Below are 27,636 nucleotides of genomic sequence, written 5' to 3'. Positions count from 1 at the left end.
CCGTGTTGAAGAAGGGGTCGTGCGGCTTTATTTGTCCCCCCCCTCTTCTGTAATGAAAAGCCGGGACGCTGGGCTCAGTGTCATTGTATGGCGATGCTTGGATTTGCACTAATTAAATCAATAAATGGTGAAATCGAGGGGATTCCCACAGCTTTCTGTGCGATGGAGGTGTAACGGCCTGTCTGTCGGTAACGCCAGGGCGAGAGAGAGAGAGAGACAGACAGACAGACAGACAGGCTGCTATAAAGTATTCATGATTATAACGGGGCGGGGGGCTCTGAGCTGGGGGCACCGGATACCTACACTTCTGATGGGGCAATGGGACAGGACTGCTGCATCACAGTTATTAATATCACCGTTTATTATTATGTATTAACAACAACACGAATTAATTATTTATTAAGTAGTATATATGTAATTAATAAAGGTTGTATCTATTTTCTGTTCTCTCTGTCTCTGTCTCTCTCTGTGGTGTTTTAGTGGTTAGAGTAATGGCACAGTGCGTAAACCTGTGAATAGTGCACCATCATATTGTGATGAGTCCACCATGCCGTTTTGTACTCGTTATGTACCTTTCACATCTGACTTGTTCATGTTTTCAGTCAGGCATCGGGGAGCTGATTCAGTCCACAGTCAGTGACTTGTATTATAAAAGTATTCTTGGATTTTATAGTCCTGAATGGTATATCGTAGTGCGGTGTGACCAGTAAACCGTGATCCACTTTGTCTGATAAACAAGTCTGCAGGGCCGGACAGCCCCGGTGCTCTGTCCAAGTGACAAGTGTCTGATTGGCCAACCAATCCCGGCCCACCTGCATATTGGCACCTGCGAGACTGGCAGTGTAGGGACCAGGATCTGATAGGCTGACATGTTGCTCCTGGGTTTTCTATGTTGTCAAAGTAGGTTTCATGGGAAAACATTCCTCCCGTCTCAGTGATTGTGACCCAGGGATCGGTCTTTACTGCCTCAGGGAGAACCAGAACTGAGAGCCACAAGCCCTCATGCTTATTTTGATTTTTGGACTCGATTGACAGTCGTGGGGGTCACTGTTGACCGGAGGGGGGACTCTGAGGTTCTTGTGACCTGGGAGGGACGGGGGTTAAAACATCAGGAATCTCAGTCAGCCCTTTGTGACGTTTGCAGGTGGTCAAATAATGTCCTGTTGGCAAAAATGCAAGCTTCAGGGAGCCGTGACCCGCCGTGGTTAATGTTCTGAGGCTCGGGTCTTCCGCTGCCCGGTTAATGTGCAGCCCGAGTCTCGTGGAAGTGCTGAGTGGGTGACTCCCGGGGGAGTGTGGGAGTGGGCTGCAGGGTTGCAGTTTTAAAAATATCCCCTGTGTGCTTGCGTGACCGAGAACAATGTGGCGTTAGCCGGCCGCGATGGAAATCAGTCTATCGGCGGTGGAGGCGTTTCCTGTCAAGTGTAACTAGTGTGTGTGTGTAGATCTGCTCTGTTGAGAGGGACACTGCCCAGGCCAGACCGTAACCGTGCTGTGACCGGGGCAAGGGCAGGGCTCGGACGGGAAGCTGGGCCGTTTGGTTTTCATATGGTGTATCTCGGTTCACCCCACTGATATTTGCATCCTTGAGGCACCTGGAGGGGAAGAGTTTAGCATGTCTGATTGACCGAATACACATCTCGCACCGCTGTCTTGAAGAATTAGCGTTCATGGGCGTGCTCGTGGCAGAACCAATGCCAAAACACACACCGGCTCTCCAGGAACTCAGCGCGCCTCCTGTCGGCTCTCAGTCCAGGCTGAGTGTCTCTCCCTCCGGGGAACCCTGCTCCAGCTTCCTGAGGGGCAGCTGCAAGTGTGACTCTGGGACTCTGCCCTCCTTCCCTGTCCTTGTCCCCGCCATCCCCCCACCCCCGTCCCCACGCTGTACAGAGAGGACCCCTGTCCTGTTTCCTCTGATGCTGGATCCAGGGGCTGGCTGCTCTCTCTGCGTGTTTATCTCCGGCTGCCTGGGAGGCCTGGCAGTTCCTGCTAATGAATTCCAGTTAGGGAGCAGCTTTGAAAGGACTTTTAATTAAGGCTTGATGACAGTCTGTGCAGAGTAGAGGGCAGGGACACACACACACACACACACACACGCAGACTCGCTGTACAGGGGTCTTTGTTGGTCTGGTCGTGTTTGTACAAGAGGAGCAAAGGGTGTTTGTAATGGATCTGTTGGCCAGCCATCAGATGTAATGTGGGGCTTCCCATGGCATGGTATAACCCTGCCCTCAGAAAAGGTTACCATGGTAAATGTGTAGTCTGTTTCAGCCCTTTTACCCTGTTTTACACTAATTTACTGTGCTCTCCCTCTCTAGTCTTTCCTGCATTTCCCCTATGCTCAATCCTCGCTTCTTTGCTGCCGACAACAGTAAGCACAGGTTTTCCTACAGTAATGTTTATCAGGGCCTTGCCTGTAAAGGATAGTGAAACACAGCAGAGGGAGATCGATGGCAAAGGCACGGGAGATTGTTGTGACAGTAAAGCAAACGGGTAGGAAATGCAGAGCAGAGCTATAGTTTAAAGTGACGCCCATCTTCAGTGGTAAGAAAATCCTGAGGGTGGTGCCGGTCTCCTGGCTCCCCTGGCCCCCTGTGTCCCGTCTCCTGTCTCCGTCTCCACGTCCGAGACTGGAGCTGTCAGAGACCGTGTGCTGCAGGGCTCACTCGTCTCCTACATCCTGGCTGCCTGCGTCAAGCGCCTGTGCCAGCCTTAGAGGGAATGAAATCCTGAAGACGGGACAGACTGATTCAAAACCAGTCGCATCCCTGCAGCTGCTGTCTCCAAAGCAAGCGAGATCCTGCGGGCCCAAGTCCCTGCTCCAGTCCCGGCCATGGGAAAAAGACAGGAAGATGGTTTCGATCCATCTGTCACTTAGCTCTTTACAGAGAGCTCTGCACTGCTTAACATTGTACATAAAACTGCCTCACACGCTCGAATTTTTGGGCTTGTGTGTGTGTATATATTCGCACTCATTCATGGTCAAATGTTTGCTGAATGTTTGCTAAACCTGCTTAGCTCATGCCGTTTAAGTTCAGTTAAATCTGACTTTCGCACCCCCGTCCCTTCCTGCTCCCCGACTTGTTTCCAAAGGCTGTGCAGGTTCCTTTTCCCAGTCTCGACAGCGCTCTGTATACAAGCACACGGCTACGACACATATATGGGTCAGGGCTGGGTGTTTGTCTGCCCAGGCAGAGTGCTGTGCTGTGCGCTTTTTAATAGCTGTCTCCCCGAGCCGCAGTATAAATAGCCCCTGCATTGTGACACAGACAGACGCAGGGCATCCGGGGAGATGGGTCTGCAGGCCGTGGAGATGTCGCGCTGGTGCCGGCCATTCCTGTAGCTCCTGTGATTGATGCGCTCTAGTCGTCTGTGCACATAGCTACGGCTCCAGGGCCCAGTGCGGCGCAGTGTGCCGGCCCACCTGAGCCCGAGCCCGAGCCGGGGGCCGACTGAGGGAGACCCGTCTGTGCGGACTCAGCTGGCGACCGATGAGGGGAGACCCGACTGAGGCTGTTCACACTACTGAGAGGAATATCTAGGCTAAAGGTGACCTATTGTGTCAATTGGCTATTGCAAGTCTTTAAAAATGTAAACAGGGCAGCTGCACTTTCGTTATATTCATTTTTTCTCTGGTCGGAAGTTTTCTCTTAACCAACTATGGCCAAAACCAAGTTTCAATGATGAGAGAAACGTCATTTTTCATTTCTAAATACGTATTGATTCTTTTCCGCTCGATTTTGCCATTAGAACGACTGTCACTCGCACTGTGGCGTGATATCGAGGAGTTTTAGACCCCTATAAACACCAGCACCAGGGATGAGCATTGATGTAGAGAGATGATCCATTGACCCACATCTCAAAGAAGCGTAGCTGCCCCCCCGCGCTGCTGTTGTCCTTTCTAGCAGGCTCTCTCCATGGAAACCCTGGCAGCAGAATAGCCCTGTTGACCTGCGACGGGCTGTAGGTCCGCTCTGCTCCAGTCCTGAGGAGAGTGATGTCACACCGAATGAAGCGAGGATAATGCTGGCCATTGTATAATGTGGATTCGAGTATACGCTCTTGCATCGAAGTTGTGTAATTGTGTAATTACCTGAATGGAATTAATAGTTTGCAATTGGACCAAGTTAATATAATTTGCCGGCCGTAATCGGCTGCTGATTTCCAGAAACCTCACCCTGCCACTCCCAGAGCCCGTTTGAGCGGACAAGTCGCGGGTCGCGTTACAGTCCAGTTCCCTTTCAGGCTCTCCAAGGTCGGATTAGCATCATAATTAAATCAGATTAAGATGAAGGGTTTATTAACTGGAAAGAGGTCGAGGTCACTTAATTAAACCTAATCTTGGGTAGGGGACAGGACGAGATGGACGAGATGGTCTAGGCTCGGAAAGATGCAGGACGTTCATTCTTTAGTAAATGTGAAAATAAAGGGCAAATTGATGTGGCAGTGAAATTCGATCCAACACAGATTAGATGAAAACAGTGTGGTCAGAAATGTCAAGACTGAGGAAGCTATGAATCCCACAGCTGTGGACCTGTTGGCTCAGGGAGGATGTGGGACTGGGCACTCTTATTCTATACAGCCCGTCTTTTGGGTCCCTGAGTAGAGAACAGGACTCTCCCCGTCATTTCCCCACCGCCTCCAGGCTGACAGGGACACACACAACTTGGATCTTGCTGGAGAAAAAATTGATTTTGGCGGTCGCATTGTCGGGGTAATGCGGGGATTAAAAATAAGCAGGTCTGTTAGTCTGATAATTCCTCCCGATTCCCGGCTCTGAGTGCCCGCCTAATCCCCGGCCATCTATCCAGAGACGCTCACCTTTGCTTTCGGATTACCTCGCCTCTGTCTGGGGCGTCCATCGCGTGCGAGCTGGGGGTGTCCGGGCCGTGCCATGCTGACTGGCGATTCGCGGTTTCCAGAGATGGCTTCTGATGAGAGTTGCCACCTCGGAGACTTTGGCAATGCGTTGACGTTGCAGTCGAAGCTCCTGTATGGAGTAGATGTGTTTTACCGCAGGGTGCTGAAGCGAAGTACAGTAGTTATGTTACATTTGAGGCTATAGCACACGCGGTGAGCTAATCCTAGTGAAAACACAGGAGCTGCATTAGAAGTAACAGCAGTGAATGATGGATAAATGGAAATTGGAAAAACAAATGAAATGTAAGAGGACCGAGTTCAAGGCACTTCTGGGTTTCAGTTGTAAATGTGCGAGAGGCTAAAAATACCTGCGCAAGGTTACAATACAGGAAACACACAAGCGGAGGAGAGCTTACTAAGGCAAATCAGCCCTGATTGGAGTTGATGTGGAGCCGCACAGCCAGGGGAGGGGGTACAGCAGGCTGTGGGAATGCCAGGGCGAGCTGTGTGTGTGGGTGTGTGTCCATCTGTTTGTGTCTGAATGTTTGTGTGAGTCTATTTCTGTATATCTTTGCGTTTAGTGTGTGTGGTTGTGTTTGTGAAGGTTGTGTGAGTGTAGCAGTTTGTGCACTGTCAATCATCCAGTGTGTTACAAAAAGGAAATGTGTGTGTATACATACGCATACGGTTAGTAAGTGCTTTATTTAAGACGATATATCTTCCAATGAGATGAGATGAATGTGATACTTTTGAAAATCGGAGGAAAGGAATAAGCAGCACTTTAATCTGCTCGTTTCCTAGTCATTTAGGTAAAATAATCTCACTTTAAGAGCCTCATTGTATCAACCTCTCAAAACCTGATTTCTGCTCGCAGGGTCTTTGTTCCTGGTAGATTAAACCGAGAAAGCTTGATTCACTGACACTATAATTTAAAATACGATTTTACATCTAAGACAGATATTTTCAAAAGTGTTATTCTAGCATCCAGGCAGAATGAATATTTATATTCCAGGCTGCTAGTTCGATGAAAAATGTTACTACTTTCACTAATTAACAAATAACATGACGGACACGGTGTTGTGTCATTGTGTCTGTGCCACTCTGGGTAGACAGTGTGCCAGCTGCCCAAGGTGCCCCCACCCCAGCAAACAGGGACTCCGCTGCAGTCAGCTAAACTGGGGGACATAGAGGCATATATATATATATATATATATATATATATATATATATATATATATATGAGAGAGAGAGAGAAAGAGAGTGTGGTTGGATATTGCTGATAAAAATGTTCTTACAGAAAAAGTGCAGTGACACTTGAAAACACAGCTGTTTGGAAGTTCTTACTTTGAAAACCATTGTGTCTTTTTTCAGAACCTTATATTTATTACCAGACAATATTGCAGGCATTATGTGTTTTAAACTTAATTTGAGTAGGGTCAGGAAATGGTACATGCATGCAAAAGATACTCTGAACAGGACAGAACATACATGTGTGTGTGTGGATGCATGCGTTTAAGTGTGGGCAAGCTTGTGAGTGTGTTTGCGTGTAGGTGTGATCGTCACTCTAAACCTCAGTGCTTGTAATGGGGACACAGTTATTTAGGCTCTCTGTTCCCAATTCGGTCTGCCTCCTCTCTCCAGGGAAGGTAAACCAGCTAATTTTGCACCACAAGCTCAAAATAACTGGAAGCAGATAGATGCATGACCCCTTTCTCCTAAAAAAACATCTCATTTTGAGCCTCTTTAGGGGGAAAAAGAGAGAGAAAGTGGATTAAACTTGACGAAGCAGAATAGGCCTGTGCTGTGGAGAACGCTGTTGCTCAAGTCAATCCATGACTTCCTGGCAAAGTAGAAAAGGGGCGTATTGAGAGAATATACTCCACTTTACACAGCACAGCCCGTGCTTTTATCACCCCTGTGGGCCGAGCTGTGGTAGGGAGAGGCTGTGGAACCAGTGCCTTGGGTTTCTTGTTTCCTGGGGGGGAGGTTTGAGGTTCTGCGCTTGCAGCTCCAGTACAATACTATTTGAGAACACTGACCAGGAGTCCCAGAGCAGCAGTTGTGACCATGAAATATGAAAGTATGTGAAAGGTCATAAATGCTGGTACAGTTGTTTGCAGAATGCAACAGGGGGGTAAATAAGATCAATTTTGCACAGCAGAGTTGAGTTTGCAGCTTTGTGTGTTGCTAAGAGGTGCTGGGTGTTTTCAGGGGATTTGCAACAGGGAAACAAAGAGTTAACATGAAGTATTTGCATTATTTGCATCTTATTTTCTTCGACACAAGAGCACCAATAAAGCTGAAATGGATTTGACTGCTGTGCAATGGGAGTGCGGACCCCCCGGCCCCCAGCCGCCTCGTCCACGCGCTGTGCCGTGTCCCATCCTGTTCCCCTGAGGCAGTCAGCCTCCTGGGACTTTGCTTTTCAGAAAGAAGTCACTTTTTTGTGAAGTCAGGCGGCATGGAAACTCAGAACAGCAGAGTCAGGAATGGAGAGTCGGAGAGACTGTGAGAGAGAGGTTTTTCTCTGAGCCGAGCAGCAGAAGTTTGATTAAGCGCCGTATTGCGTCGGATCGCCTGACTCCGCCGAGATTAAAATTCCTTCTCGCTACGGAAAAGAAAAGAAAATGTAGTGTAGATCAATCATCGAGAGAACGCACTCCCTCTCCCCCCCACCACATACACTCACACACAGGCAGACACACACACACACACACACACACACACACACACACACACACACACACACGCGCACACACACGCACACACACGCACACACACTCACACTCACACGCACACGCACACGCACACGCACACACACATACAGACACACACACACTCACACACACGGCTCCCTCTGCCCATTCCCCTGCTTTTTGTTTATATGATTGATCAATATGTGAGCCGGCCGTATGCCACTCTCCATCACTCTTCATTCCTTCAGACTCGGGTTCAAGTTCAAATCGAGTTACGCCGAGGTCAATTCGGCGAGGCTGGGGCGGTCAGTGTCGAGTCACCAGGAGGTTTGTGGTTAAAGACTTCTGACTGTATTTGCACCCCTTTAATTGAGGAACCGGGTCTTCCCTTGGCTCAGACTGGCCACCGGGACTCTACTGTCAGGGTTCACCGGGCTGATCTCTGTAGGTCACTGCTGAGGGGGAATAAATCTAAATATCTGCGCAAGATGTACTTCTGATCATTATTAAAAGAGAAACAAACATGAAATCAAATTAAATGAAAGATCATGCAACGCTGCAGGCATCAACAGGGTGGTGCGATGGTGATGGTTGAACCCGAGCATGTGGTGCTGAGTGCACCGTTATCTGCACAGAGCCGAGCTGTCTGTTCATATTCCCCAAACACGGGCTGTAAAGTGTGGCCTCCTGGACCCTGCCTGGCTGTGAAGAACTGGAAATCACTCGCTCGCTCTCTTCTCTTATCTTCCACTACCTCTCTCTCTCTTTCTCTCTCTCTGTCTGTCTCCAGCCTCTTTCCTCATCTCCCTCGCCTCATCTCTCTTTCACACTCACTGCCCCCCACCCCCCCGCCCCGTCCATCTTCCAATTTACACCGCTCCCCCACCCCCCTCCGCCACCCTTCTCACTCTCCCTCTTTTCAAAGTCAAATTTAACCAGCGCTGCACTGCAATGACACGGGAAAGTCCTGACTAAAGTGGTGCCACAGCGGCAGTAACTGCAGAGCTCAAGGTGAGCCTGTCTAATAAATACAATGTTTGCCAGGACAGTAGAGCGATCCCCCCCTCCCGGGAAAGGCATTGGAACAGTCCGTCCAGTGGTAAACATTCACCAACTTACCTTGGGAGGGGAGGCCAGTGCAGGATTTATTATCCCGGCTGTTGTGCACCACATCCCTGGATAGATATAACAGATGCTTTGTGGATAGAAAGAAATAGATAGATAGATAGACAGCCCAGAGATGCACAGATAGATAAATTGGTCCCGTTGGGGCTGCAGTGCATGCTTTGAGAACAGATACCTCAGGGTGCGTGGGGTCAGAGCACGTCTGGCCGGGGCTGGCAAGGAGACGAGCCCAGAAACGGTCAGTCTGATCAATAGGTTCTCCCTCTCTGTCTCGCTTTCTCAGTCTCTCTCACCCCCCCCACACACTGCACTGCCAAATCTGCTAGCGTTTGACTGCTGAGAGAGAGAAAGAGAGGAGAGAAAAGGAGCAGTCCTGTATGGTCCCTATCACTTATCACGGCCTGTCAATCTGCCCGTCTCTGGGAACAGGTCCAGGCCATCCAGCAGAAAAAGGTGCTTCTGATATCGATCCTGAAAGAAATGACTGATTTTCTTCTCGACGGATGCGGCCTGTCCTTTCAGGATGACATTTTTCTTCTTTATTAGATTTGATTCTGCTGGCTGTGTTTAGTGATAGACTTTGATATATATTGAAGTGAAAACAGGACTGTCTGGTGTTTTTATAGGGGCTTAATCAGGGTGGATCCCACATCACTGGGCTGTTTCTTCCAGGAGACACGCTACCACCTGCCTGCAGGCTTTTCTACTGTCTGAATTCACTGACTATTTACTGAAAGTCAGGTGATTGTGTTAAACTGCCATCTCTCTCTCTCTCTGTCTCTCTCTCTACCTCTCTTTCTCTTCCTGGTTCTCATTCCCCATTCCTCAACAGCTTCTCTCACTCTTCTTCCTGGTTCTGTTCATCCTTTCCCCCTTTTTCTCTACCTGTCTGTCACTCCCCCCTTTCTCTTTGCCCCCTTCGTACATCTCCTCCTTATCGTCTCCTCTCTCCTCCCTCCCGTGGTCACTCTCCGTGTGCGGGGCAGGTATGGCGTGTGTGTGTTTGCTGCAGTGCTTCAGTGTGTGCAGAATGGATGCAGTGTTTTGGACGTCAGGGCCCACAATCTTCTTACAGCTCTTGGCACCGAGCCACGCGGGCGGCCGCTCGTCAGGGTTAATCCCTCCCCCTCCGCTCCCCTCCCCCTCCCCCAGCGCCCCTGCAGCCGCTGCTAAACACAGAGGGAAGCCGGGACGGAAACCACGTGTGACCAGGAGCCGTGTGTGCGTCTGTAGAGCTGCACTCTATTCTCTGTGTGTGTGGGGGGTGAAGTCTTTCTCTTGGGCTCGGCAGAGTGTCCAAACCACATCCTATCCTGGATTGCTCTTTTGGCATAGTGCGTTCAACCCTCGTCTGCTGGCTTGTGTCTCTGTCAGGCCATTGGTGTAGCTGTCCAGGTGCGTGGGCTGCTTCTTCTCGGGATTTGCTTGAAACAGGAAGGAGAACAATAAGGCTTGAGAACTGCCTGTGCTTCTCTGCTCACAAGTCTAATCGATCCAAGAATCTCATCAAGCGCAGGGATTCGGCTCCAGAAACGTGTCTGAGTGACCTGTTCCAGACGGCTCCCTGTGGATAAATGCCCCCCGTTCTCCACCCCGAGAGCGCCTGCCCCTCATATCCGTCCACCCCTTGGGTGCTGGTTTCAGTGGGGGCTTGCAATGTTGCATACTGTGGCTGTGTGTCAAATGCCTCGAATGTTAGTGCGCATGGTCTCTGTAGCAGACTGGAGTAGACAGAAAGATTCAAAACTCAAACCCTGACAAAGAGTAAAGAGGTGGCAAATACTGTGCGGTGCGGGGGGTCTCCAGTAGTTAATTAAAGAATATCAATTAAGTAATTGTTTGGAATGAAACCCAGCAGGGGACTGCATTAGCCCTTTAGGACCATGGCTGCTGATTCCTGGCCCAGGCTTTTGTTAGGCCAGCTGGACACCAGAAAGATGTGGAGCGCATATATTATTCCCATGCTTTGTAAATGCATAACGATATATGATATGTTTCTGTTAACCACCCTCTCCTCTTCTTCATCTCTGTCTCTCTCCAGGTCTTCAGTGAAATCTGGAACCCAGACAGCACCCCCCCCCCGTCTCGGACCGGACTGGCTGCAGACCTGTCACCAGATTTGGAGAGCCGGGTGTCCTGGGTGTAACCCCCAACTCCCCCAACTCCCTGTACCCCACCATCCCTCCTGCCCTGAAATCCCCCTGACCGTCTACAGCTGGACTCCCGCTATAATCCCACCACCACCCCCCCGCCCGGCCTTCCCACCCATCAGGGACAATCAGGGACCCTCTCCTCTCACCCTGCCCAAACCCTCTCTTCTCCCTCCTATGGGCTGGCCAGCTATCTCTAGACTGCTAAAACCTAAAACGACAACAACTTTGTATCATATCAAGTGCCCTGAAGATCACCTCGCCAAAAAACACCTCTCCAAATCTGAGACAGCTCTGCTTGGTCTTCCCCTGATGGAGGAGAGCCACACGAGTGGGTTGACAATCCAGATTTGTGAGTGGAGACGCATAGCTCACAGTTAGACATAGACATCTTGTGTAACCACAGCCACCAGTCTCACAACACCACGGGGACTGGACACAAACAGACAAGCCACGCCCCCTTTCGGTTGACGCCCTTACATCACCTCAGGAACAGGACACACCCCTTCAATATAACCCCATCCTTTGCACCACACAGCTCCTCCCACAGTAGCTCCTGTGCCTAAACCCCGCCCCCTTGGCCCCTTGCCCCAGCCCTGGCCCCATCCTCCGGTCCCTTGCCATGGCAGCCTCTGCGCGGGAGCACCTTATGTTCGTGCGCCGCCGCAGCCCCCACATGCGCTACACGCTGAGCCCCGAGAACCTGCAGAGCCTGGCGGCCCAGAACGCCGGCCCGCCCGAGACCATGGGCTTCCAGCGCGCCAACAGTGACACCGACCTGGTGACCTCGGACAGCCGCTCCTCGCTCACCGCCAGCACCTACGAGTTCACGCTGGGCCTGGCACAGAACCTGATCATCTCCTGGGACATCAAGGAGGAGGTGGACGCCACGGACTGGATCGGGCTGTACCACATCGGTGAGTGCTTAGGGGCGGGGCGAGAGGGGGCCCGGAGTTCACTGTGTCGGTCTAATGCTCAGAATCAGACGCACTGTAACACTCTGCCTCGGCCGGACGTCCGTGCTGCATTGCTGTGGGTAACTGTGTCCGGAGTCATAGCTGCTATTTGTTTTAAGTCAATATAATCAGTTATATAAGATCTTAAGAAAAAAATTACTAAACTAAGCAACTCGGAATAGTGAATAAAGGATTGAAGCCACAGGGAGACGGGCTCGTAGTAAAGCTCAGCCGTCCTGCTGTGTGTGTTTGCCAGCCTGCGGAGGAGAACTGCTGACTCAGCTGGGAGAGAGAGAGAGCGAGAAAGAGAAAGAGAGAGGGAGAGAGAAAGAGAGAGAGAGTGGTGCAGAGACGCTGTGTCTGTCATTGAGCAACCCAGCAGGCATCACCACTCCTCCCCGACACACACACTGCGCTGACACACTGCTGTGGCGCTGACCGCTCTCTCCACATCCCCCTTCCTTCTCTCACTCCGTCCGCCTTTTTTTTTTGGTCTCCTTACCATTCTCTTTCTCTCTTTCTTCGTTTTCCCCATCTCTCTCTATCCCTTCCTCTTCCTCTGTTCCACACACAGTCACACACCTCCAACCCATGACCTTAAAAGACCGCTGTAGTCTGACTGTCCCCCCTCTCTCTCTCTCACACACTATATGACATCAGTGTGGAGTAGAGCACCCCCTTGACATGTGGATTGTGACGAGAGGTCCACACAGACACAGACAGGTGTTCGAGGGAGAAGAGGAGGGCGGTCTGTCCCTGCAGACACCATCGTGGCCCCATCTCCGACACGCCCCCCACTGCCCGGGTACTGTCCCCCACACCTTATATCGATCTCTCTGTCTCAGTGCTGGAAGTCGAAATCTACCGAGATGTCTGAGAGCCGCCAGCACGGGCTCTCTGCCCGGCGCGATGGATTGTAAAGAACTAATGACTTTATTATCTGCACGAGGGCTGGATCCTCTAGGCGCCGTGCAGTTTGATATATAACTCCGAGTGTGCCATTAACTCGCCGCGCCCCCAGGCCCGCTGACCCGCTGTGTTTTTCTGCAGATGGGAGGCTGACTTATTAAGCCCTTATGGGTCACCAATTAAAGCTGCGTATTGAAAACAAGTAGGGTACAGCACATGCTTTATGAATGGAGAGCCGTATTTAAAAAACGGTGAAAAGTCAAACTGCCCCCGAGTGACGGTTCAATAGGGCTCTTCAATAAATGTGTGGGGCGGATGCTTTAGACTTTAGAGCATCTGCATCGATGATAGTGAATCTGGGAGAGAGCAGGGGACTGTTATTCGTTAGTTTCGATCCCAAAATTGCGTTGACCCTCATTTCCTGACAGGTGTGTGTGTGTACATGTGCATGTGTGTGTTCGCATTTAGGAGCTGCTTGGGGTTTCAAATGCTGACGGTGCGCGTTGACTGAGGCGTGCAGTGGGAGAGAGAGAGAGAGAGAGAGAGAGAGTGTGTGTGCAAGGGACAGGGAGAAGAAGGTGGGGAAGGGAATTGTATATTTTTTTAACTGTTTGCACATTCACTCAGATGATGGTGACTGTTGTGATCTGCACAAAGCCCAGAAGCACACCTGGGCGACCGCTGGACTAGTTCACCGGTCCGGCAGCTGAAAAGCTCCAGCAAATGCAATGTGATTAACACAGACACTTGTGGGACAGAGCTTTAGCACAGTGCAGATGAGTGGTTCTAGCCACTTAACCACGTTTCTCACGTTCTTTCACCGCCCTTTTACTCCGCTTCCTCGCCGAGGCTTTCCCGTGGGTTTCCTGGCTCTCTGGGATGCTTTCTGGAAATGGCTGGATGAGATCAGTAGCTTTATCAGTTTTGTTTCCTAACCTCCCGATGCTCTGTCGTTTCTCTTTTCGGTCCCTAATGAGTAATGGACCCTCACCGCTCTCTCACTGCGCGGCGTCTCACTGCAGCAAACTTTTATGAGGGTAACTCTGCAGAGGGAGGTGAGGAAGGAGCAGAGAAGAGTTCCCACCTGTGTGTGTGTGTGTGTGTGTGTGTGTGTGTGTGTGCGCACGCACGCGCGTGTGCGTGTGCATGTGTGTGAGTCAGCATGAAGTCAGCAGACAGTAAACCCTGGGGGACGAGGATAGAAAACAATGCTGATCTCAATTACTCAGTTCCTTTTGTTATTTTTCATCAGAAACTAATGCAGCATTGAGTCATGGGATGTTCTTCTGTGGCCCTGTGTGTTTCATTTTTGTTCTGCTGTGCATTGCAGCTGTGTGTATGTTGTTTGTGCAGACTAGTGTGTGTGTCTGTTTTACCAGCCCCAGTTCAAGTACCGGATGGCCACAGCAAAAACAACAACAGTAACATTAATGACATTTAATAACAACAACACAGTCTATTAATATCTTCATCAGAAAGATTTATCATTATGATTTTGAGTCGGATTTATTCGAGCGGTTGTGCACGATTGTTTGCCAAGTTCCTTCCATCCAACAAGAATGGGTTGTGGGAGGGCGGTGGGGTTGGCCAAGGAGACTGTGTGTGTGTGTGTGTTGGGGGTGTTGTGGCAGTGTACTAAGGAAGAAGTTTACAAACATCCTGCCTGGGGAGGAGAAGACAGGAAGTACCATTCACTGTTTGAAGTCTTGGAGAGGGAGTGACAGAATGCACTGAACGAGAGAGAGGAAAACCAGTGAGGAAAAAGCAGAGAGAGAGAGAGAGACAGGGAGAAGGGGACAGTTCAAGGCACCCTGCAGAATTGGAGAGGGGGAGAGGGAGACGGGACCGGAGAGGGAGAGGGAAAGGGAGAGGGAGAGGGGGAGTTGGGCATCAGCAAAGAGGAACACTGATGCTGTCACAGTCGTTCCAGCCCAGACTGGATTTCCTGTTGCACTGTGTGGATGGAGGCTCCCAGGGGCCGAGTGTCAGCGTGACGCCAGCGGCCGTGGTGTGTGTGTGTGTGTGTGTGTGTGTGTGTGTGTGTTATTAAAGTCTGAGAGAACCAGCCCCGGCCAGGGTACAGTGGTCACATAGCAGAGCCTTGTAAACATTATTTTGAATTGCATTGTGCTCAGATATTTTTGCACAGAGAGAGAGAGAAAAAAACAACAGGTTTGTACGTCGGCTCTCTTGGCTGAGGAAGTGAGCGCACAATTGGCAGGGCAAGCATTGCTTCATGGCAGTTGTGAAGACCAGCTTAATTTAACGTGAGTATTTTCATCCACTGCCTACCTACGCATCTATCTGTCTGTGTTAATTTATATTCCTCTCTCTGTTTGTCCTCCCCCGCCACGCCTCTAGATGAGACCTGCCCCACCAACGTGTGGGACTCCAAGAACCGCGGGGTGAACGGCACGCAGAAGGGGCAGATCGTCTGGCGCCTGGAGCCCGGGCCCTACTTCATGGAGCGTGAGTCCTTGGGAGACAGGGAGATGATTATTATTACTGTCTCACATGGTGTACCTGCTCTGGAATGACTCCTGCAGTGCCAATAAAAACCGAGTTGCATCGAGAACAATATGGAGAGCGGGGCGAGAACGAGAGGGAGGTGAAGGAGTGGAATGGGTGTGGGGGGATTGAGGGAGTGCAGCGAGAAAAGAACATAGGTTAGGAGTAAACGAGTGCAGAGAGAATTAACCTTTTGAAGGGTTCCCATGAGCTGGACTCTGCAACACATGAGAGAGAGAGATGGAAAGAGAGAGATGAGAGAGAGGTAGACGAACAGAATCCACACCCGTAGGCTGCAGGGAGAAGAGATACGAAGGAGCAGTGAAGAGAGAGAGAGAAAGAGGGGGGGAATTAAATTGTTTGGGTCAAGAGCTTATCTCAGCCGCTTCAGGCCGTTACACTTCTGGCGGCAGAGTCTGCTCGCCGTGAGTCAACTGGGCTAGACAGGCGCCTGGCGATGCAGATATACGCAGTCGCCCATCGGTGCAGTGGGTGACTGTTTGGTACCCACCGCACCCGCCCTGCCCTTCCTGAGCAGCTCGGTCACCCTGCCCTCTCTCTCCACAGCTGAGACGAAGATCTGCTTCAAGTACTATCACGGTGTGAGCGGCGCCCTGAGGGCCACCACCCCCTGCATCACGGTCAAGAACCCCGGCGTGCTGGTGAGTGCTTTCTACACCCCCCCCCCACAAGAACCACGCCCATGTGTTTGTGCCTGCTCTGTTTTATGCTCGGTGTTGTGTCTGATCACATTCTCTTGATGCCTGGTTTCCTGCTGCCTGGGACTACCTTGAGTTGCTTTTAAAAAACACAACAAAGCAAGTCGCTCAGTTGCTAAGAGGTGTCGACAGCTTTAGTCCGAGGATGAGAATTACACACTGTCGATCTGAAGCCTCGGATTTACGCTCGACGCTGTTTGAACCTGATTTTGACAAACACACCGCGATGTGATGGGCTGAAGTGATACATTGGTTTGCCTACTCGTCTGGGCACGCGGAGGTGTGCCTGAGACCCTGGTTGGGACCCTATCTAGTTCTGAGCACACGTGCTGCACTCTGATGATGCTGTCCCGACGCAGCGCTGTTTTCAGAGAATTGTGTTGCTGGGGCGGTGGGGGGGCATGTCTCCGGTGAGCGAGGCAGGAGGGAGAGAGAGAGACACTCGTCTGTGTGGCACCATATGGTGTGGAGACCAGAGAGACGAGGATCTCTGAACCAGGAAATTAAACACTGGCAGATTACTGCAGGTCTGACACACAGCAAGCTTCGCAAGGGGGGAGAGAGAGAGAGAGAGAGAGAGTGGAGAGAGAGAGGTCCTGAGGTTATATTGCAGTAACTCAGTCCTGAAGGACACAGAGGCTGTAAATATCGAGAGAGAGAGAGAGAGAGAGAACAAGAGGGAGAGAGAGAAAGGCTGCTCTTACAGTATCGCCTGCAGTGTCAGTGTGAATGAAATAATTGATTTGTTCAATTAAAGGTGCAATTAAATAACTTAAAGATCGCTGGGAACAAAATCCAAAGGACACTGGTAACCCGATGACTGTGTTTGAAGAATAGCGACCCATCTACCCGTCTGTCCGTCTGTTTACCGTGTAGTTGTGGGGGGGTAGCAGTGTCTGTTAGAGCCCGACCCGTCCGAATCGCTGTCCGATCGGCACCAGCCTGCAGACACCCCCGCTTGGTGCAGGGGGCCAGTCCCCCCCGGCGTTGTGCGGCAGAGAAGGCGGCTTCAGATCCCTTCGCCCAGCGTGAGCCCAGCAAATCATCCTGACCCAGCTAGCGAGTGACAATCCCATAAATCACGTGACCTCGTTTTGTCTCCCAGGCGTGGGCGGCGGCCTGGTAGTGTGATCTGAGAGGAGGCGAGAGCTCGGAGTCGGGGTAATGGACAGTCATGTTCTCCTGCCCACTCCGCCATGCTGGGTGCCATGCTGGGCGGCTAGGGGGGCTTCTTGGCCAATCAGCTTTTGATTTAACGTGGCAGTTTGTTCCTCACACCTCTCTCTTCCTCCCTCTCTCTGCCGATCCTGCTCTTTTTCTGCTGATCTCTCCTTCTTCCTCTCTCTGTCTATCCCTTTCCTTCTGTCTCTTGCCTCCCTTTGTGTACCACCACTCCCTCTCTCCCTTTCTCTCTCTTTCTCCCTAACTGTCTTGTTTCATCTCTCTCTCTCTCTCTGACCTGCTCCATTTTACCCTCTCTCTGTGTCTTTCTCTTTCTCTCTCTCTCTCTCTCTCTCTCTCTCTCTCTCTCCGGAGATGCCTCCCCCTGCTGCAGTGACAGTGCATTAGCTATCAGTGCTTCGTTACACTAATACCAGCTGGCACAAATTAATTTGATATGAAAAATCTAAAATTAATCCCCAGATCAGAATCATTGGCAGCCTGCCTGGGGGGGACGACGACTCTCTCAATGCAGTTCAATTGAGAGGGGATTTATTAGACCCGGCAATCAGGGAGCACTTGTCACTCGTCACAATACGGGACACGTGACCAGAGCCACATATTATCAGATTAGAGAGACTGTAGGCCTTTGTATACCAGGGACGGAGACCAGGGTTGGAACGGGCCTGGGCTGTTGTTTCTTGCTCTACTATAGTATACTGCACTGCGCTGTCCTGTTTGATACTGTGCTGTACTTTACCACACTTCACTACACTGTACTGCACTGCTCTGTATCTGTACTTCGCACTGGTATTCATATTTGGTGCTGTAGAAACACGCTGTGTCAGTAGTTTGGACTGAGGGGTCGTTACGTGTCGCTGCCTGTGTTTAAGACTCGGTTTAAAGACGTTTGCCCAAACATTAGGCACTAATCTTTGAGCTCTCTGTGTTGGCAGGCATTGTGTATTGTTGGTACAAGTTTGGTTTTTTTAACAGAAAACATAAAACAAATAAATTATGAATGATGGGGGTTGCAAAAAAACAAAAAAGGCCAGCAATATATCACCAATCATAAAATATTAAACCTGACATGCAACTACCCAAATTCACTCTATATTGCACTGTGGTGTCTGTGCTGACACAGTCTTACTCTCTCTCTCTCTCTCTCTCTCAGGTGGGGGCGGAGGGGCTGGCGGAGGGGGAGTCTGTAGCCGAACACTGTCGCAAACTGGTCAGCTTCACTCTGTCAGGTAACCGAGATTTTATTAACTGGAGAGAGAATGAAAATGTTTGTTGTCAGCTCTGTTTCCCGCATGGGGGGTTTTACACGAGGTAAACAAGGGCTGAAAGTGTGTGTGTGTGTGTGTGTTTCGGCTCGTAGGTGCGTGTCGGTGTGTGCGTGTATGTGTGTGAAAGTGTGTGTACTGTTATTCCTGTCTGTCTGCTCTCTCACTCTCTCTCTCTCACACACACACACACACTATACCATTCTCTCCCTTCCTCTCTCTCTCGCTCTCTCTCCCTGCCTTTCTCTATTCATCTTCCCTCGCTCTCTCTCTCTCCCAGGGCCGCAGTGTCTGTGCCAGTAGGGATATAACCGTCCGCATGCACCCACTCTGTCCAGAGACCCTAACACAGAGGTAGCAGGGCTGTGTGGTTTGCGTTTAAGACCACGTTGTGGAGAGGACGCAGAGTTAGGGTCACACGGACTTATAATATCTGTTTCCAGCAGATGTAACTTGTAATCGCTGACCAAGCTGGTCTAATCTCCCTCTCAGTGTCGTGATTTCGCCCTCCATCCCTGGCTTCTGACGAGCACAGTGGCCTCCCTGTGGCAGATTCGTGCCACTGCAGCCGAAGTCATAGTTGTTACATCTTTCGATCAGTGACTTGGTGGACCGGGCTGCGTTCAATGAGCAGTCTGTTATTTCTGTTATGGGGAATTGCTGTGGACACTGGCTCTTATTGAAGGGTGTTTTGTGGAGGCGAGTGCTTTCAAGCTGATTTTAAAGATGACCACATGTTTATCTTGCATGTATTTAGCTTGGCGTCGTTGTATTCAAGCCGAGAGTCCAACCGGGATGTGGAGAGCACTGCTTGACCCTGGAATGACTCGGACATATTGGCGTGTGTGTGTGTGTGTGTTTGTGTCAGGAGTGAGTCGGTGTGACGCTCCGTCCGTGTGTTTGTGCATGTGTGCAGTCTGCTGGGCGTGATCGGTGAGTCCGCCCTCTCTCTCCCCGTGCAGATATCCGTTCCCTGGGGTTAAAGAAGGGCATGTTCTTCAATCCCGACCCCTATTTGAAGATGTCCATCCAGCCCGGCAAAAAGAGCACCTTCCTCACTTTCGCCCACCACGGTCAGGAGAGGAGGTCCACCATCGTCGCCAACACCACCAACCCTGTCTGGCACGGAGAGGTACACCCCGACACTGACATCCCCGCACTGACACACTGACACATTCGCACACTGGCACTGTGGCACGGACACCCGGGCCCTGACACTTCCGCACAGACACGCACACGTCGACGAACGCTGCTATACAATCATACACCCTCGCCCTCTCTCCCCAGAAGTATACCTTTGTGGCTCTGGTGACAGATGTGCTGGAGATTGAGGTGAAGGACAAGTTCGCCAAGAGCCGCCCCATCATCAAGCGCTTCCTGGGAAAGCTGGTGATCCCGGTGCAGAGACTCCTGGAGCGCCACGCCGCGGGGTGAGTGAGCCCAGGGCTGATCTTTTGCTTCAACAGTCGCCCTGTTCTGGGTAGCGTTGGTCTCCCCCCTCCGCCCCGGTGCCAGTCTGTGTATTAAAGCCAGTGTCGGTGTGACTGTATGTGTGCCAGTCTGTGAGCCAGGCATGTGAGTACCAGTCTGTGTGCCAGTGAGTGATCGGTGTGCCTCTGTGCCACAGGGACCAGCCCATCAGCTACACGCTGTGCCGCCGGCTGCCCACAGACCACGTGAGCGGGCAGCTGCAGTTCCGTGTGGAGGTGGCGTCTGCGGGGCACGAAGGTGAGCAATGGAGAGAGACCCCTCTGTCAGCGCCGTACTGCATGCGGAGAGAAGCGGCTCTACTGGCACTGCAGCTCTAGTCGTTGCATGTCTTAAGAGGTTCTAGATAAGCAAAGTCGCAAGTTCTAGATCTTTTGTGCTTCAATACCTAATGGTTCTACAGAGGAGCTTTTGGACTTGGCATTATATGATTTCTAATGCTCTCCCTCTTCCTGGTCCCTCCCTGTTTTCTCCTCCCTCACCCTCCCTCCCTCTTCCTCTCCTGCCCCAGACGCCTCTCCAGATGCCATGGGTTCTCTCTTGGGGGCCTCTGCGGTGAATGGGGATCCCGGGAGCCCCTCTGATGATGAGGACATGCCTGGGGGCCCTCACCCTCCTCCCGGGACTGCCAGGGGCCCCTCCCCCACAGGCTCGGAGGGCTCCCTGCCCGGCGAGGCCCTGCGCAATGGGGAGGTGCGGGTGGTGGAGGAGGAGGAGCCCCTGGGGGTGGAGGGGGCCGAAGGTGGTGCGGAGGGCAGCTCGCCGTCCCGCTGTATCCACACACTGCGCCAGGAGTCTCTGAACGACTACCTGGACGCCATTGAGGCCCCCAAGGCCCCCGGGGAGCGGCCCCTGGGCGCCGCCTCGCCAAAACTGCGCAGCAGCTTCCCCACGGACACACGGCTCAGCGCCATGCTGCACATCGACTCGGACGAGGACGAGGAGGGTGGGCTGCTGCCCGAGGCGGGGGCAGAGTCCGAGGGGGGTCTGATGCTGCTGCTCAACGGGGGGCTGGAGGGGATGCCCCCCAGGACCGCAGAGGTGGGGGAGATGGAGGCGCCGCTGCAGCAGCCGGCTGAGGACACCGAGGGGGGGACCACGGCTTCTGCCCTGCCGGCCAGCGAAGGGGAGCCGCCCCCCAACAGCCCCCCAGAACCCGAGGGACAGGAGGGGCCGGAGGAGCCGGAGCCGGGGGGGTCCAGCCAGGAGCAGGAGAGCGAGGTGACGGAGGGCGGCCCCAGCTCGGGCACGGGGACCACGCGCCAGTCCTCCACCGGCTGCTCCTCCTTCGACAGCACGCGCTACCCGGCCTCATCCTCGCAGGTCAGCGACCGCGCCCCCGGGGGACTTTATGAACGTGAGTCGTGCCAAAGATGTATAGTGACTCTAATGTCATTCTCAGGAGGAGGAGGAAGGGCCGGCGGCCTCCACCGAGTCGGGCGGCGCCCCCTCCTCTGAGGTCACGCCCACCACCAGTGACGTTGCCGACGAGGGCGGAGGGGCGTCTCAGGCCACCGGGGGAGGGGAGGAGCTTCAGGGAGCCACGGCAGCCAATGTGGACGAGGAGGAGGAGGAGATCTGGCAGAGGAGGCGGAGTCTACAGGCGGCCGGTGGGGAGTCGCAGGAAGAGGAAGTGAGGTCGGCCGGCGCTAGTGGCTCGATGGACTCGGGCCAGAGCGCCACTGAGACGGATGGAGACACAGGTGAGGGCTTTTAGAACCAGGCTGCCTTAAAATATGAAGGGATTCTGGTGCGTTGTCCACATGGGGAGAGAAATATACCTGGACCTTTCTGTCAAGTCGATCATCCAATCACCAAATCAATACATTTTCACAGTTATCACCAATTGTTTTGTCGCAATCCAACTATATGAAAAGCTCAGAACGTCTCTCTCCCTCTCTCTGTCTCTCTGTCCATGTCTCTCCCTCTCTGTCCGTCTCTTTCCCCCTCTCTCCCCCTCTCTCTGTCTCTCTGTCTGTGTTTCTCCCTCTCTCTTCCTCTCTCTCCATGTCCGTGTCTCTCAGGCTCGCAGGTGAACGGACACCAGCCGATGCGATCGCTGCCCTCTGTGCGTCATGAAATGAGCCGCTACCAGAGAGTGGACGAGCCTCTGCCGCCCAGTGAGTCCCAGACTGTGGGGGTTGGGGAGGGCAGGGGTAGGAGCGAGAGCAGAGGAGGTTGGGTGGCAGGAGGGGTAGTTAATCGGGAGGAGGGCGGGGTAGGAGCTCTGTATGCCCAGTAGGGGCTGTGGTGCCGTGATGCTGTTGCTGAACCCTGTGTGTGTGTGTGTGTGTGTGTGTGTGTGTGTGTGTGTTGTGTGACAGACTGGGAGGCGCGCATCGACAGTCATGGGCGGATCTTCTATGTGGACCACGTGAACCGGACCACCACCTGGCAGCGGCCCACCGCCCCCCCAGCCCCACAAGTCCTGCAGAGGTCCAACTCCATTCAGCAGATGGAGCAGCTGAACCGCAGGTCAGTCCGGACACGCAGACAGACACACAGACAGACACACTCACTAGTCTACCTGCCTGTCTTTCTGACGGATTTCTCTCTCTCTCTTTTTCTCTGTCTTCTCCCACTCCCCCTGTCTCTCCTGCGCAGGTATCAGAGTATCCGGCGGACGATGACGAATGAGCGTGCGGAGGACCAGGCCCCCGAAATGCCCCCCGAGGACAGCGACCTCATGCACCACACCATCCCAGGTACAGACACCCCGTCCCAGACATAGACACCCCTCCGAGCGGTGTCCCAGGTCCAGTCACCCTGTCCTAAATACAGATCCCCCGTCCATAGGAAACACACGCCATTTATCAAAATCTTACTGCAGCCTTGTGATTTGTCCCTGTGCACATTAGTGTGAGTTCTTTTAATGCGCCAGTTGCTTTCTAACTCTTGAATCGCGCAGTCCCTCTCGGCGGTATGCTGCTGCCTGTTGTTGTGGCGTGTCCTTGCGTGTGTCCTATTGGGGCAGAAGCTGTTAATGCTGTCGTCATTGTCCCTGTGTCATGGTTTCCGTGCCGCGCAGAGTACCGGCGAGATGGCGCGACGCCCCCCTCCAGCTCGCGCTCCCGGCTCAGCCTCCTGCTCCAGTCGCCCAGCGCCAAGTTCCTGACCAGCCCTGACTTCTTCACCGTGCTGCATTCCAACCCTGTGAGCACCCCGCCCGGCGCCCGCACACACCCCGACGCACATGCCACCAACATGTCACAGGCTTGACAAGACATACTGCATCCCTACGAACCAGGCCTCTGTATGTGATGCGCATGTCAAAATGAGTTACTAAGGAAATTATTATTATTAATAGTAGTACGTTATTTAGCTGATGTCTTTATCTGAGGTGACTTTAAATCACTAACAAACTTTGTTCTGCATAAACATACTAACACAAGGGCTCAAAATTACCAAAATGCTAGTACATACATTGATATAGTGATACACACACACACACACACACACACACACACACACAGATTCACGCACTGCTACACACACAACAGTGCTGATGTGAGCCTCGTGCGGCTGCTTACTGCCCAGCATGCATCTCGGGGGGCGTGTGGATCTGCGCAGTACGGTGTGTATTGGGAAGTGTGCCCTCTGTGGGCCGATGAGTTTTGCTGCTGTTGCCGCGTGACACTGACGGTGCCGTGTGCCTTTTCTCCGTGCAGAGTGCCTACCGCCTGTTCACGAGCAACTCGTGTCTGAAGCACATGATCAGCAAGGTGCGTCGGGACGCCCACCACTTCGAGCGCTACCAGCACAACCGCGACCTTGTCACCTTCCTCAACATGTTCGCCAACAAGCAGCTGGAGCTGCCGCGTGGCTGGGAGATGAAGCACGACCACACGGGCAAGGTCAGCACGGGCGCCCCTCCCACGACGCCGTGTGCGTGGACCGGACCGACCCCCGAGAGAACACGCCTTTGCACACGTGTGGGCTGTGTGAAAACACAAGGACTCTGCTGTTTGCTTCTCTCTCCCTCTCTCTATCTCTCTCTCTCTCTCTCGCACACACACTGCCCCATCCTCTTGCCGCTCTGACGTGAGTTAAGTGGACGTACACTGACCCTCTGTCCCTGTGTGTCTCTGTGTCTCTCCAGCCGTTCTTTGTTGATCACAACTGCCGCAGCACGACCTTCATTGACCCCCGGCTGCCCCTGCAGAGCGCGCGGCCCAGCAGCCTGTTGGCACATCGCCAGCACCTGACCCGCCAGCGCAGCCACAGCGCCGGGGAGGTGAGCACCCGCCGCCTGGTGAGCACCTGGCCCCCCCGCCTCGCCCCACACCGCGCTGACACACACGCCTGCGCTGCCCCCCACTGACACACACCTGCATTACACTATACACCACTGAGACACACTATTGCGCTGAGACACACAAGACTGCACCGAGACCTAACACTGGACTGTCATGAACTCAGCACTGCATTGTGGGACAGAATGCACTACTGCTAAACAGGGGACATGTATCGAGCCCCTCCCGGAGTTACAGTATTTGCTAGTCTGCTCTTTATTGAAAACCCTGACTGCGACCAGACAATCTCAGAGGAGGCTGACAGACGAGGGCAGGGAGGTGCAGGTGTCACCCGTGCTGTTTCGATTCTGTGTTTCAGGTGGGCGATGACTCTCGGCACGCCGGTCCCCCTGTCCTCCCGCGCCCCTCCAGCACTTTCAACACGGTCAGCCGCAACCAGTACCAGGACCTGGTGCCTGTTGGTGGGTATCTCTCGTAAACACCGGCGCACTGCCTGAGCCCGGCAACACACTGCTGTACTGTACTGTACTATACACTGCTGTAGCCACCCTGGACCCCACGGGACCCCCGACAGCACACCCAGTACCCTGTTATACTCTACAAGAGCTTCTTAAAAAAAGATCACGGTGTTAGGGGCTGAGAGGGCAGAAGGGAAATGGCAGCGGTGAGGGAGGGCTCTTCCCGAGTCACATGACTGAGGCCTGTATCTGTTTCCTTGGCAGCGTACAATGACAAGATTGTGGCATTTCTTCGGCAACCCAACATCTTCGAGATCCTACAGGAGAGGCAGCCGGAGCTGATCAGAAACCACCCACTCAGGTCAGACACAGCCCTCCCCACTCCTGTCCCTCTCTCTGCTTCCCATCCCTCCATCGCTAGCCCTCCCTCTCCACCGATCTCTCTGTCCGGCCACATTTCTGCATCCGCGTGCGCGCCGGTGTTTCTCCCCAGTGAGATGGGGTCCTGTGCGCTTGCATGGGCCCTTCTGTAACGTGTGGTTCATCAGCATCGCAGGGGTGACGCTGTGTGTGTCTGTGCAGGGAGAAGGTGCAGTTCATCCGCAGCGAGGGCGCTCCCGGCCTGGTGAGGCTGTCCAGTGACGCTGACCTCGTCATGCTACTCAGGTCAGTCCGAGGGTTAAAAAGGGGTCATGGGGTCAAGGGGAGGTCATTCTGGTGTCCCAGGGTTGGGGTGGAGAGCCACTGAGAGCTGCAGGGATGAGAGATCACAAAAAGGTCATTGATGGGTGACTTGGGGGTCATTGGGGGTCAGGACAGAACTTAACGAATGACGAAATTCCATAGCTTTGAAATGACGCCCCTCCCCATCATCTGTCTCTCTCACCGCAGCCTGTTTGAAGAGGAAGTGATGTCGTACGTGCCGCCCCACGCCTTGCTGCACCCCAGCTACTGTCAGTCCCCGCGCGGCTCGCCTGTCTCGTCGCCACAGAACTCTCCAGGTGCGCCTCCCCAATCTCACTCCCCCTGCTGGCCTGGAGGACGCACTACACAGAGGCAGAGCAGCTGTACTGACTTTCATCTGTTTTTATCATTCTCTTGAGATATCGCTCCTTTACGCCATTTTAGTTTTCAATTTCTGACGCCATCCTCTGTCTCTTTCGTGCCTCCTCTCAGTGCCACGATGCTCTGCTCTCCCTCCCTCCTTCTCTCTTCTGTTGGCCTCCCTTCATAAATCACTCCCTTCTTTTTCTTTAACTTTTCTTTTGGTATCCCTCCAGTATCTCCCTCTCTTCTGGCGGACTGTTTGTGCTCTTTCTCACCCTCCTTTTTTCACTCTTCTTTTGTCTCTGAAATGTTTTCTGTATATCCCTTCCCTCTCTCAGCAATCTATTCCTCAGATTTCTTCTCTCCCTCTCTCTGTCTCTCCTTCTCAGCAGCTAATTTGATCTCAGTGTAACAGTAGTGCAATGGCTGGGTAAATACTCCCCGTCTCTCACTCTGCCTCTCTCTCTCAGACTCAATTATAGGAGAGCCTTCCGTTGGTCAGCCGAGACGAATACGTCCACGGAAAGAAATTAACTTGGCACAAATGACATCTTGTCTCTCCTTTCTCTCTCTCTCCTTCTCTCCGTTTTCTCTCTTTCACTGCCTTCTCTTTCTTCCCCGACTTAACGCCTTAGAAGCACATTTTAGGAGCCTTGTCTTCTTTTTGGAGGTTTAGTGTTTAAGTGTTTATTTGTGACCCTTCTGGTCATTGCTTGCGTTAGGGTGAGACATAACGGCCGGTATTTTTTGCAAAAGAACATGCAGATCCCCCAACAGCCGAATTTGAATCTGATGTGGTTGTTTCAGTTGCTGAGAAAGTTGACTAACGATTGAGCCGTTTCTACACAGTGTGGTGTGTTAATGGTGTCGTGTGCACAGTAGAAGATCATGTAATTTGTAGCTTTGCTGTGCTTTACAGGATATTAACTATTTTATCCTTTTTTCTGTTCTTTTATTTTAAGTGACCATAAAAATCTCTTAAATCTCTGTCCACCTCTCTCTCTCTCTCTCTCTCTCTGTCCCCAGGTACCCAGAGAGCGAACGCCCGGGCCCCTGCGCCCTACAAGAGAGACTTCGAAGCCAAACTGCGCAACTTTTACCGCAAACTGGAGACCAAGGGTTACGGGCAGGGTCCAGGCAAGCTTAAGTGAGTGTGCTGGGGGGGTCAGTGCAGTGTGGGAGGCAGACTGACAAAACGGCAGCATCAATCACAATGTCAAAAACAAGAGCAACTACAAAAATGACGACAACGACAACAACAACACCACCACCACCACCACCCCATGCCAACTTATATAGCGCCTTTCATAATGACTCAACACTCCAGGCCTCTTCCTCTCACACGCCGAAGGGCACAAGACAGACAGGGGAGACATTTTAAATTGTCACTCACATTTTTAAACCTTAAACACATGTACTAGGACTTTGGGCGGACCTGTTTCTGACCCATTCCCCATCCTTATTCCTCGCTCTTCTGTCTCTCTCACGGCCTGTTCCTCTCTTTCTCCTTCTCCCTTACTCTTCTTTCTCTCCTTCCCTGTTCTTTCCCTCCTGCAGGCTGATTATCCGCAGGGATCACCTCCTGGAGGACGCCTTCAACCAGATAATGGGCTACTCCCGCAAAGACCTGCAGAGGAACAAGCTCTACGTCACCTTCGTGGGAGAGGAGGGGTGAGATTTTCTGGTCCCGTGACACTCGCCCACTCACACTGAGACACCTGTATTATTATTAGTAGTAGTATTAGTATATTTCTTAGCAGATACTTTTGATGCACAGTAGCACCCGGGTACAGAGTGATGCACACCGTTACACCTGTGTGATACACAGTGACACACCTGTTGGCACTGATACGCACCCGATGCAAACTGATACACTGACATACCCGGCTACCTGTGCTCTCTTATACAATGACACGACAGCCCTCACTCACTGCCACATGGAAACACCGTGCCACACTTACTGACACCCACACATGCCACGTCCACCGACACACACGTGCTGACTGTCACTCTGATACGA

At 52.4% G+C, this 27,636-nt stretch overlaps 1 protein-coding gene across 3 annotated transcripts in view; it reads left to right on the top strand.

Moving 5' to 3' along the window:
• Positions 1–27,636, top strand: part of hecw2a (HECT, C2 and WW domain containing E3 ubiquitin protein ligase 2a) — a 32,893-nt gene that overhangs the window by 617 nt on the left and 4,640 nt on the right. The window contains exons 2-22 of one of the 3 annotated variants that reach the window (XM_066687328.1): positions 10,723–11,748; positions 15,058–15,165; positions 15,772–15,866; positions 18,259–18,334; positions 19,333–19,502; positions 19,661–19,800; positions 19,998–20,098; positions 20,370–21,181; positions 21,261–21,561; positions 21,883–21,978; positions 22,183–22,333; positions 22,463–22,563; positions 22,887–23,011; positions 23,527–23,712; positions 23,958–24,110; positions 24,470–24,572; positions 24,834–24,930; positions 25,152–25,235; positions 25,461–25,570; positions 26,643–26,763; positions 27,174–27,287. In XM_066687328.1, coding sequence (XP_066543425.1) covers positions 11,454–11,748; positions 15,058–15,165; positions 15,772–15,866; positions 18,259–18,334; positions 19,333–19,502; positions 19,661–19,800; positions 19,998–20,098; positions 20,370–21,181; positions 21,261–21,561; positions 21,883–21,978; positions 22,183–22,333; positions 22,463–22,563; positions 22,887–23,011; positions 23,527–23,712; positions 23,958–24,110; positions 24,470–24,572; positions 24,834–24,930; positions 25,152–25,235; positions 25,461–25,570; positions 26,643–26,763; positions 27,174–27,287 — 3,539 coding nt within the window. In that variant the 5' untranslated portion in view covers positions 10,723–11,453. Of the gene's footprint in view, positions 1–10,722; positions 11,749–15,057; positions 15,166–15,771; positions 15,867–18,258; positions 18,335–19,332; positions 19,503–19,657; positions 19,801–19,997; positions 20,099–20,369; positions 21,182–21,260; positions 21,562–21,882; positions 21,979–22,182; positions 22,334–22,462; positions 22,564–22,886; positions 23,012–23,526; positions 23,713–23,957; positions 24,111–24,469; positions 24,573–24,833; positions 24,931–25,151; positions 25,236–25,460; positions 25,571–26,642; positions 26,764–27,173; positions 27,288–27,636 lie in introns of all 3 variants that reach the window. The other 2 variants (XM_066687329.1, XM_066687327.1) reach the window with 2 other exon arrangements.

This window comes from Amia ocellicauda, chromosome 16, assembly GCF_036373705.1.
Source record: "Amia ocellicauda isolate fAmiCal2 chromosome 16, fAmiCal2.hap1, whole genome shotgun sequence".
Lineage (NCBI taxonomy): Eukaryota > Metazoa > Chordata > Actinopteri > Amiiformes > Amiidae > Amia > Amia ocellicauda.
This window is presented reverse-complemented; position numbering and strand designations above follow the sequence as displayed.